The 12,266-nt window shown below is 37.0% G+C and overlaps 1 protein-coding gene and 1 pseudogene across 1 annotated transcript in view; both read left to right on the forward strand.

Annotated features, from left to right (window-relative positions):
• The window catches only part of MCCC2 (methylcrotonyl-CoA carboxylase subunit 2), a 105,341-nt gene extending 100,831 nt beyond the window's left edge, over positions 1-4,510 (forward strand). The window contains exon 17 of the mRNA XM_072606302.1: positions 2,715-4,510. Coding sequence (XP_072462403.1) covers positions 2,715-2,832 — 118 coding nt within the window. The 3' untranslated portion in view covers positions 2,833-4,510. The remainder of the gene's footprint in view (positions 1-2,714) is intronic.
• A 4,409-nt stretch (positions 4,511-8,919) lies between these two features.
• On the forward strand, positions 8,920-11,162 carry LOC140498668 (elongation factor 1-gamma-like; annotated as a pseudogene).
• The last annotated feature ends 1,104 nt before the right edge of the window (positions 11,163-12,266 follow it).

Consider the following 12,266-nt stretch of genomic DNA (forward strand, 5'->3'; position numbering starts at 1 on the left):
GTTACTATTCTGGCAGATTTTCACTTTAGCCAGTGTCAATTAATAGTCAACAGGCACTTATTAAGTACTCAGCATTGTACTGGAAACATGAAACTACAAAGAGAGGCAAAAACGGCCTCTGCCCTCAAGGATCTCACAGTCTAATGGGAGAGACAGTATGTAAACAGCTATGTACATGCAAGGTGTATGTAGCATAAATTGGAGGTAGCCTCAGTAAAGGCGTTAACATTAGGACCTAGCACTAGCATCAGAGTCACAGTTACGATCCATCTTTAATCAGTAGCTGTAGATTGCTGTGGCACTAAGTTTGATGTTCATTGGTTATTTTGTTCATCAACACAAATCTCCGTCAGACCTTCTCTCCCAGTCCCTGTAGTTTCTCTTTTCAAGTGTTTGGTATGCAGCATTATCTGGAAATATTTATTGTCTGTTATGTGAAGGGCAGGGCAGCTGAATACACTGCCAGGTTTGGAATCCCTGAGTTCAAATCTGACCTCTGACACTTACTAGTTGTGTGACCTTGGGCAAGTCACTTAACCCTTTTTACCTCAATTCCTCATCTTTAAAATGATGTGGAGAAGGAAATGGCAAACCTCTCTAGTATGTTCGCCAAGAATCCCAAATGGGATCAGGAAGAGTTGGACACAGCTGAGAAATGAACAGCTATATAAAGGGCATTGTCTTAGGTTCTGTACATCATTCATATATGCATATGTACATATACATGCACATAAAAAATATATTGCATACACCTAAAGAATACATCCAGCACAACTGGAAAAGCATTCTATTCAATTATTCATTCAACAGATATTTTTTAGATACATACTATGTATGAAACATATGTCTATATATGCACATGCTCTCGTCTCACATGGTAAGTGTTTAATAAATGTTTGTTAAATGGTAAATATTCATATCTATTATATGTACTTACGCATTTGTCTAAAAATCTAATCTTGATGTCTTTTTTCTTTTCCCTTCCCTGGTAGATTGAACTGTTTAATGTTGAATGTATTTCCTTTTTAAATAAAAGTTTCACTTTCTAGAATTTCAATCATTATCTTTAACTGCATGAAATAAGAAGTTTTGCTCTAAGCTTCGTTTTCCATCACTTTTTAATGTTCTTTTACTGGCTGAAGTCTGAGGTGAAACAATGCATTATTGCTTTCCTTTTGTCATTCTTTTATTTATTCTTACTTTTCTTATGTTATATTTGGTTCACTGCCCCTTAGTAGTGATAAGTAAGCATGTCCCATCAGTTAGGAAAAGGGAGAGAGGTGGAGAATGAAAGCCCACTCTACCCCAAGTAGATTTAAAAAACAAAATTTGTGTGTGTGCTTAAAAGTTATAGAGTATAACAGCAATACCAAGTGAGCAAAAATATGGATAGATTACAGTAAATCCTCAGAGATTCCCCCTTGTATCTTCTTGAACTGCTGCTTTTAGGTACCAATTCCATAACCTGATCTTTGGCCTTTAGATTTAGCCTTGTTGACCTGTAGTCAACTATTCATTTAGTATGAGTTTTTCGTAAGCAACCCATAAAAATGTTTGTTTTAAAATATTTTTGTCTAGAAGCATTTCTCTTGTGGAATTGATAAGCTAAGGCCCCTAAAACTTGTGAGAATAATAAGCTTTTAAAAGAGGAAGGTTTTCATTTTGAGGGAAAAAATTCTGCTGATCTATTCAAACTCCAGTTATTCCTATGAGTTGTCACTTAAATATAAAGTGTTTTTTTTTCTCCCCTAGCATGGATCTGCTAAGAACCTCTACTCCAAACAGTAGCAGCATAGTGCCTGATGATAGACAGCTTCTCAGAGTAGTGTTTGCCTAAACGTGTTTGCCAGTCTTGTTTCTCTGTGGCCTCAGCAAGCTCAGACGAGCACGAATGCAGCCACCTATATTACCCGCAGTTAGCTCCCTTTTGGGAAACGAAGGCTTTGGCCAAAGATTGTGAGAACTGTTGTAGTGAATAGTTTCTGTGCCTCATTCTTGGTATTAACTTCTTTGGTGGTTTGGGATGAGATACTTAACATGTATTTCTTTCTTTATCTATCTGTAGAAGATTCCAGAAATTGGTAGCTTCCTTCTTTTTTCCCTCAATTTCATATAATGCTGCTATGATGAATTTTGAACAGAAGGCTGAAAAAATTCCTAACAGGAATTATGTTTCAAAGCATAAGACTAATTTTATAACTTCCACTGAACATTAGGGAGTGGTTAAGAAAACTGTGGTACGTTAATGTAATGGAATTCTGTAAAGTAATTAAAGTGGCCAAGTATACAGATTGCATAGAACTCTGGAAGAATCTTTATGAAATTATGCAGATTTTAAAAAATCACAGAACACAGAATATACTTAGCTACATTTATATGAGTAAAGACAAAAGAGAATGAATGGATAGAGAATCCTCATGCAGATATAGGGGGTATTATGATACTTTATGCATTGAAATGAATTTAATGTTAAGTTGTTATTAAGCAAGTCTAGTTGGTTTGTATTAATAGAACATTTAATTCCTAAAAAAAGGAAATGTTCTCTTAGAAATATGGTTCAAATTTTTGATGTTTTAATTAGAACTGATTATATAGAGAGGGGAGTACACCATGCCCGTGAGGTGATGTTGGGAAGCGAGGGCACTTTACCTTTATGTACCAGTAATAGCTTTGGTGGTGTTCTTATTGGTGATGTCTGTTTTCTTCTCTTTCAGGCTGTGGGATGATGCGATTATTGACCCAGCCGATACCAGACTAGTCCTTGGTCTCAGCATTAGTGCAGCCCTCAATGCTCCAACTGAGAACACCAACTTTGGACTTTTCAGGATGTAATAGAATTATAGAGTTTTCCTATGGATTTTAACTGAAGAATACAAATTAGGGACCCTAAAAGTTCATACAGTTTTGATATAATGGTGCAATAAAAATTCAATACCTTTGATTTATTAAAAAATACACTGGGTTTTATTGTCAACCAGACTCTTAAAAATATATTAGTGAATATCCTTATTCGGTGAATCTAAGTGCATTTTGAGCTTTTCTTGAGTGACCTCTCCAGGCCTCAGGTACATCATTTAAAACAGATGACAATGTGTGAAACCTACTTCTCTCATAGGTGTGTTGTGAGGATAAATGGAGTCATGTATTTCATGTTGTTTGATAAATCATTCATCTGCCACATGCAAACTCTAACTCTGGGCAAGCCACTTGATTTCTCTCGACCTCAGTTTCCTCAAGAAGGGTTGGAGCAAGTGACCATCCAGGAATAAATCAATGATTTAGAAATTACATGTTTTGAATTCTGTAAGAAAGAATCCTCTATGTAAACCAGACATTCTGGAGAATGTTACTTAAGCCTTTATTTTCACAGAAATAAACAGCTTCTCAGTTTCATATGATGATGTTTTAAAACTAATAATGAAAAACTATATGCTGTGGGATTTAGTTACTGTAACTTTAAATTTAATTGATTTTTAAAAATAGAACCTAAAAACTTTTACCTAATAAAATTAATGACATCAGAATATTGGTATGTGGCACGTGTCAAATTTGGATGGATCTGATTTGTTACATTCAAATTTAAGTCAGTTTTTTCCCTACAAAAGTATATAATTATTGCTGAATATACTGTAATACCTCTTTGCAATTCAGAGTTTTCATTTTTAGAAGTTGGTGTAAATTTTAAAGCAACAATATATTTTAAAAAATATGTCTGTACTCAGTTTTCGTGTGTAAGATGAGGATATTAGTAACACCTCACAGGATTATTGTTAGATTCAAATGAGATAGTGTATGTGAAGCTCTCTAAATCTTAAAAACACTAAAGGTTGTTGTTATTGTTATTGCAAAGTAGATGGAGAAGTGGCCCCAAAACCAGGAAGACCTGGACTCCAGTCTGACTGATCTCTGTTGGCTGTGTGATCTTGGGCAAGTTGCCCCCTAGGTGATGGTCTGAGACTGTAGTTTGCAGAGAAGCTGCCCATCTGCATTGACAGAGACTGTTTTCTTAGTTCCCTTTATGTTGAAAACACTAATCTAATCTGTCTTTCCAAAATAATCAGGATGTGGATAGAACTTGTGATTTTACTGACATGGGGAACTAAAATAAATGAGGAAATACTCCTCTACCAATGTAGGCGAACACCTTCTCTGTAACCTCTAATCTTAGAGAGTTGCCTTAGAGAGGTTCTGAGGGGATCACATCCAGCATGTGCAAGAGGTAGACCTTAAACCTAGGTCTTCGTGGCTACCGTGTGTGTGTGTGTGTACAAGAGAATATATGATCAATTTTGTAGCTGCATCAGAAAATGAAGTATGACTTGGTTCTTTTATTTAACAAAACATGTGCATACTGCTTTTTCTTAAAGACAGTGGATGATTTGAGTGATACCTTTGCCATGTATTTACCACCCATCACCCGATACATATATTGTTTCATTGTCCAAAGCATAAAGATATATTCTGAATATTTTCTTTTGTCAATAAATATATTTAATACTCTAAGCAAAAATGAGTTTTTTACTCCTTTTTTTATAAATGTGAATTTTGAAAAACGTGTACACACTACTTCAGACAGTATATAAAACTTGAAATACTAGGTTATGAAGCTAATTTGCACCATACTGTTTACTTTTGATTAGAAAAGAAAGCAAGATTATTTTTCTCTAATTCCCTTGTTTCTCAACTTAGAATTCGTTTATCCAAAAGAAGAAAATTCTCTACATCCGTGGAAGTTGTTGAACATTAAAAACGAGATGATAACTTTGCTCATTTTTTCAACAAATATTTCTTGATCAGACACTGTATCAAAGTGTATCTAGTAGTTCAGCCTTTAATATTCTTGTGCCCAACATAGAAATTGTGGACTCGTTGGATTCAGAGAAATGATTGAATGACCTCATCTAAAGAATGGTTATTACGACAACCTAGAAGGAAGTCTCTAATGGGATGCCATAAGGTTCTGCCTTTGGCACTGTCTTGGTCAATGTCTTAATTACTGACTTGGATAAAGATATGGAACAGGCTTGCTTACCTAATCTGTGCATAACAGACAGAAGGAATGAATGTAATCCATGGGATAACATAATTGGAAGCTAAACAGATCCGGAGAAACAGGCCGAAGCAAACAATGAAATTTAATAGAGACAATACTTGGGTTCAGAACTTCAAGTGCAAACTATTCATGAAGCTGTTGATGAGTTTGTAAAACAGTCAGCCAAGAGCTAGTTCAGTTGTCAGCATTTGTTAATAGAAGCTAAGTGTCTAGAAGAGGGAGACATAAGTCATGATGTGTTTTTAGCCTTGGTCAGACTATGTCTGGCTTATTCAGGAAGGGATGTTGACAAGCTGGACCAGGTCTTGGGCTGTATGACCCTGGAAAATGAAGGGCTCTTGAAACTTGCCATATTAGAATTGATTGAAGGAACTGTTTAGCTTGGAGAAAAGAAGACAGTAAGGACACGATAGAAATCTTCAACTATAAAGTTATGTGAAAGAGATTAATTTTATTCTGCTTTGCCCAAGAAGGCAGAACAAGAACTGATAATATCTAGCTTTTCTAATGCACTTTGAGGGTTGCAAAATACTTCACAAATATTATTTCAATTAATTGTCATCACAGCCTTGTAAGATAGGTACTATTTTAGTCTTCATTTTTACAGATGAAAACAGGTTGAGAGGTTAAATGCCCTCGGCCACAGAGCTAGTGTCTAAGGTAGGTTTTGAACTTGGGTCTTACTCAAGTCTAGCACTATGCCCTACACCTCCTAGCTGTATGATGAGTGGAAGTGATGGGGAGGCAGATTTTGGCAGTATAAGTTGACAAGAATTTAATTGTTTACTGTGTTCCAGATGCTGTGTTAATGATGGGTTACAAAAAAGGGCAAAACCGTTTTACTGGCTCTCAAGGAGCTCACATTTTCATGGAAAAACTTTTTAGCAATTAGAATGGTCTATAAGAAATAATTTTTAAAAAGTCAAAAGACTTAGAACATAGAAGAAAATGTGAGCTATCTCATTGCAAAACCAACTGACCTGGGAAACAGGTCAAGGATAGAAACTGTAAAAGTCACTGGAATAATTGAAAGCCATTTTCTCCCCCCTTCATGCCCTCTCCCCCCAAAAAAAGTTTTCAAGAAATTATCAAAGACAACCCAAATCTCTTAGAACCAGAGGCCAAAGTAGAAATAGAATACACTATTCTCCTGAAAGAAACCCTGAAATGAAAACTCCAAGGGTCCAAATACAGGTCAAAGAAAAAGTGCTGCAAGCAGACAGAAAGCATGAATTTAAGTACTGAAGAGCCAGTTAGAATCACATATGTTTTAGTAGCTACCACTATAAAAGAGTGGAGAGATTGGAATACTTTATTTCAAAAGGCAAAGGCTTGCAACCAAAAATAACTTATCCAGCAAAACAGTACAATCTTATAGGGGAAAAATGAATTTTTTAATGAAATAGAGGACTTCCAAACATTCATGATGAAAACAACAGAGCTGCGTGTAAACTTCGAAGTGCAGAGAAACAAAACAAACATACAGGATCAATCATAAGCAACTGAACAAGGATAATCTGCTTACATTCTAATATGAGGAAATATGCTCCCTCTGAACTGTGTCATTAGAAACCATTGAATGAGTTGAATTAGAAGAGCTGGGAGTACTTCTTTCTGTACTAATGATTTGAAAATGAGTGAAAATGAAGGGGAAGAGAAATAACTAAGGAAAGAAAGGGAAAGGAAAGTTAGGGAAAATTTATAATAATTAGGAGTATGAAAGTAGAAGTCTATACAAATAAGGAGGAAGGGAATAAGGGAACCAAGCGATGTGAATCTCTTAACTGGTCAAAGGATAGAAGAATACACATGGAGTTGAGTGCATACATATTTCATTCTGGGAAATATGAGGGACAGGGGAAAGGGGGAATTACAGGAAGGGTAACTTAAGAGAGGCATTAATCCTAGGCAAAACCAACACTAAGATGTACAAAAATAACTTTGAGGAGACCATTGGAATCTGAAGAATGAGTGAACACGCTAAGGCAGGGCGTGATTGAATACTACTGTACTGTAAGAGGATGATTTTAGAAGAACTGGGAATGAACTGATACTGAGTAAAACGAGCAAAACCAGAACAATTTATAAAATGACAACAATATTGTAAAGAGAAGCAATTTAAATGGCTTAGGGATTCTGATCAACACAATGGTCAACCACAATCCAGAAGACTCATACTGAAACATGCTTCTCACTTTCTGATGGATGGCAGATTCAGATGCACATTGGACGTACCAATGCCGAGATCAATTCTGTTTGACTATATGTGCTTATAACATGAATTTTATTTTTCTTTTACTCTCAAGGTGAGAGGGGCAGATTTTTCTGACTGAAAAAAATTAACAATTAGAACTGTCAAAAAAAATGGAATGAGTTATTTGGGGAGGGGAGAACTAGTTCCTGTCACTGAAAGTGTTTAAGTGAAGGCTAAGTGATCACTTGTTGAATGTATTGTAATGATCTGGCTTCAACTAGATAACTTCTGAAGTTCCTTCAGATTTTGAGAATCATACTTGTTCAAGGAAATAGCAATCATAACTCTCTAAGACCTAGTTACCAAGAACTTGAGATTGGGTTAATTTGGTCCCCATATATTTTATGAATTTTGTAATTAGTTGGAATAGGATTTTCATTTCTATTTTTCCTTCTTGGGTTTTATTATTATTATATAGAAATGCTTTTGATTCCTGAGGATTTATTTTGTAGCCTGCAATTTTGCTGAAGCTGTTGTCTCATTTGGTATCTTTGCTGATTGTCCGATTTTCCAGCTATACCATCATACCATCAGCAAATAGGGATAGTGCCATCGTCTTTGTAATCTATCTTTATGTCTTTAGTTTCTTTCTCATTTTAGTGCTGGCATTTCCAGACCTGCAGGGATTAAAACTGTCCAACCTGCAATTAAAGGTTGAGGCAGGGCTCTGAGCCAGTGGCACTTTATTAAGGGGTTCATGGTCTCTGACAAAATAGACTACAGATCTTCCTCATGATCGGAAATGCCCTCTTCTTTCAGGGCTTCATTTTTATAAGGCTTGATATCAGATTTGATCTCTGACCACTCAAAAGGGGCTAAAAATGACACATCAGCTAGAAATGGTTTGTCAGCAGCGGAGGGGTGGGAAATTTGGGGCCTCGGGTTGGGTGAAGCATGAAGAAATCTCCACTGACTAGGTGGCCACAAGGTGGTCACTTGCTCATATTGGCTAAGAGAGTGGACCCGAGGTACAAAATATAAGTTGGTGGGATTTCCATGTAAGTGAGTCACCTCTATCATCATACCAAGAAACAGCAAGGGTGGAGGGCCGCTAGTGAGCTTCCTGTTATAAAGCAAGTGAATTTACCATCTGCAGATCACAGCCCTGGGACCTAATATACAGAACTTATAATCACTGCCTCTATGGAATTATGGCAAACTGATTAATACCGATTGGAATAGATTAGGGTTCAAATGAATTCTTTCTCACAACCAAATATTAGTGGGGAAAGTGGACATCCTTGCTTCACTCCTGTATGTATTGGGAAAGGTTCCAGTAAAACCCCATTGTGTATGATATGTGCTGTTGGTATCTATGCCTACATTTAGGGTTTTTTAGGGTAAAAGAATGCTGCACTTTATCAAAGGTTTTTTTTTCTGAATCTATTGAGAGGATCCTAGGGTTTTGAATATTTTGGTTTTTAATTGGCTTAATTATGTTGTTTTCTTAATGTTGAACCATTCTTGCATCTCAGGTATAAATCCCAGTTGGCCATAATGCATTTCTTTTTTAAAAATAATTTTTAATTGAATGTTTTCTAGTTTTTTACTTTTCCATATCTTGTGTATCTTTTCCTTGCCCCTTCCCCAAGAGCAATATTATGACAAAGAATACCGTTTTTTAGAGAGAAAAAAAAAGTCAGCACAAACTGATTGATCCATTGAGAAAGTCTGAAAACATGTGGAACATGTAACACCTGTGGACTTCTCACCTACATGAAGGTGCAGACGGAGGGCGTCTTCTTATATTTCTTCATTCAAGCCCCACTTGATCTGTATAATTTTGTTACACTTACTTTTAAGATTTTGGTGTGTCCTTCCCACGGACATTGTTACTGTCTACTGCTTTCTTGGCTCTACCTTCTTCACTCTGCATCAGTTTGTATAGATCCTCACACCTATCATTTCTTACAATAGTTCTCCTCCTCTCCTCACCCTCCCACCCTGACCCCTTCACTTACTTTATTGCAGCACCAAGGTCCCCACCCTTTCTCAGTGGAATCACCATGGCAGCTGGGACCCTGTACTGTCTGGTATACTGACCCTGAAAACTGTCAGGCCTTCAAGGTCCTCCTTGCTGCACAGTACCATGCAGCCTAGAGCCACATGCTGTCTGTATCTCCATGTTTCCACTTTGTTCAGACAAGCCATACTCCCAAATTCCTCTGAAATATTCCTGCTGGCAAGGTTCCAGTATTTGAGGGTGATGGTGGGTTCTGTGTGTTTGAAAGCAATGCCATTGTATACTATGTGAGCAATGAATAGCTTTGAGGTTCTACTCCAGAGGCAGTTGCCCAGGTGATCCAATGGGTGAGCTTTGCTGACAATGTGACGTTGTTCCTCCAACCAGTACCAGTCACCCTTGGCATCAAGTACCACAACAAATGGACCACAGAGAATGCAAAAGAGACAGTGAGGCAAGTTCTGGGGCTCTTGGACACCCACCTGAATACTTGAACTTTTCAAGTGGGCAAATGAGTGCCCCTGGCCGACATCACAATTCTGTGTACCCTCTTGGGGCTCTATAAGCAGGTCCTAGAGCCCTGTTTCTGGCAGACCTTTCCCAAAATCAACCTCTGATTCCTCACCTGCCCCAGTTCTGGTGGTATTGGGAGAGGTGAAACTCTGTGAGAAGATGGCACCATTTGACACTAAAAAGTTTGCCAAGAATCAGCCTAAGTAGAGACCCCAAGAAAAGAGAAAGGACAGTGAGAAGAGAAACAGAAGACCCGGGCTGAGCAGAAGGAGAAGAAGGTGGCCGCAGCTCCCAGCCCAGAGGTGGAAATGGATGAGTGTGACCAGGCTCTGGCTGCAGAGCCCAAGGCCAAGGATCCCTTTGCCCACCCACCCAAAAGTATGTTTGTGTTGGATGAGGTTAAGGGAAAATATTTCAACAAGAACACCCTCACAGTGACCCTGTCATATTTCTGAGGACACTTCAACCTTGATGGCTGGTCCCTATGGTATGCCGAGAATTGCTTCCCCCAGGAACTCAACCAGATCTTCATGAGCTACAACCTCATCGTTGGAATGTTCCAGTGCCTGGACAAGCTGAGGAAGAATGTCTTTGCCAGCATCATCGTTTTTGGCACCAACAATAGCAGCATCATTTCTGGAGTCTGGGTTTTTTGGAGTCAGGAACTTGCCTTCCTACTAATTTCCTATTGGAAGGTAGATTATGAGTACTAAAGGTAGTGTAAGCTTGATGCTGGCAGTGAGGAGGCGCAGATGATGGTCCAGGGTACTTTTCCTGGTAGGGGCCTTCTAGTATGTGGGCAGAGCTTTCAATCAGGGCAAAATTTTCAAGTGAATATACCACCTAGCTGCCTGCTTCCTCCTCTGCAGGGAGATGCCAGTTATTAAATGAAACTGAACACGGAAAAAAACTAACACATTCATGTACCACAATTTGTTGTTATTTCCCAGTCGTTGGACATCTACTTTGTTTCCAATTCTTAGCTACCACAAAAAAAGTACTGCTACAAATATTTTGGAGAATGTATGGACTTTTTTCTTGTCAATGGCTTTCTTGGGGTATAAGATAGCAATGGAGTCTGGTTCCATGGATATGGATATTGTAGGTACTTTATTTGCAGAATGTGAGATGAAATCTCAGTTATTTTGTTGTTCATTTCTCTTATTATCAGTGATTTGGAGTGTTTTTTCATGTGGCTGTCAATACTTAGCAGTTCTTTTAAGAACTGTTTGTTCACCTCCTTTGATAATTGATCGGTTGGGGAATGGATAGTAATCTCATATATATTTTTTAATTGTTAACATATCCTGGATACCAAACCCAGAGAAATTTCATACAAAGATTTTTTTTCACCATTTGACCACTTCCCTTCTTATCCTAGATGCATTGATGTTGTCTAGGGAGAACCTTTTCAGTTTCAAGTAATCAAAGTTAGCTATTTTATCTTTTGTAATTACTTCTCTCTCGTTTGGTAAAGAATACATCTCTTGGCCTAGATATAAAGAAAGATATTACAAGAAAATTTGAAGAACATGGAACATATTACTTATCAGACTTATGAATAAGTGAGCACTGTATGAATAAACAAGAGATAGAGAGGAAAATTAGGTATAAAATAGATAATTTTGATTACATTAAATTAAAAAAAGTTTTTGTACAAATAAATGTAGCCAAGATCAGAAGGAAAGCAGAAAACTGGGGAAAATGTTTATAGATAGTTTCTCAGATAAAGGTCTCATATTTAAAATATATTAAGAATTTTGTTAAATCTATAAGAATGCAAGTCATTCTCCAATTAATAAACGGTCAAAGGACATGAACTGGCAGTTTTCCAGTGAAGAAATCAAAACAATTTGTAGTCATATAAAATGATCTAAATCATTATTGATTACAGAAATGCAAATTAAAACAACCTTGAGATATCATTTTATACCTATCAGATTGACTAAAATGATTGAAGGGGAAAGTGACAAATATTGGAGGGGATCCATAAAAATTGAGACACTAATTCATTGTTGGTGGAATTGTGAACTGATCCAACCATTTTGGAGAGCAATCTGGAATTATGTTAAAAGAGTTAAACTGCCTATACCCTTTGACCTAACAATACCACTACTAGGTCTATTTTCAAAGATGATTAGGGAAAAAGGCAAAGAATCTGCATGTTTAAAACTTTTTTTTTTTTAAACTCTCCTTGTAGTAGCAAAGAACTAAAAATTGCAGGGATGTTCATCAATTAGGGAATGACTGAACAAGTTGTAGTATGTGATTGTGATGGAATACTACTGTGCTAGAAGAAATGATGAGTTTGATAATCTTAGAAAAACATGGAAAGACTTGCACAAAATTATGAAAAGCAAAATCAAGAGAACATTGTATACAGTAACAGCAATATTGTATTAAAAATGACTTTTAAGTCATTTTGACTATTACAGATACCCAATTGACTTTAAAGGGCATGTGAAGAAAGATACTACCTGCAT

The sequence above is a fragment of the Notamacropus eugenii genome, chromosome 4 (genome assembly GCF_028372415.1).
Source record: "Notamacropus eugenii isolate mMacEug1 chromosome 4, mMacEug1.pri_v2, whole genome shotgun sequence".
In the NCBI taxonomy this organism is placed as follows: domain Eukaryota; kingdom Metazoa; phylum Chordata; class Mammalia; order Diprotodontia; family Macropodidae; genus Notamacropus; species Notamacropus eugenii.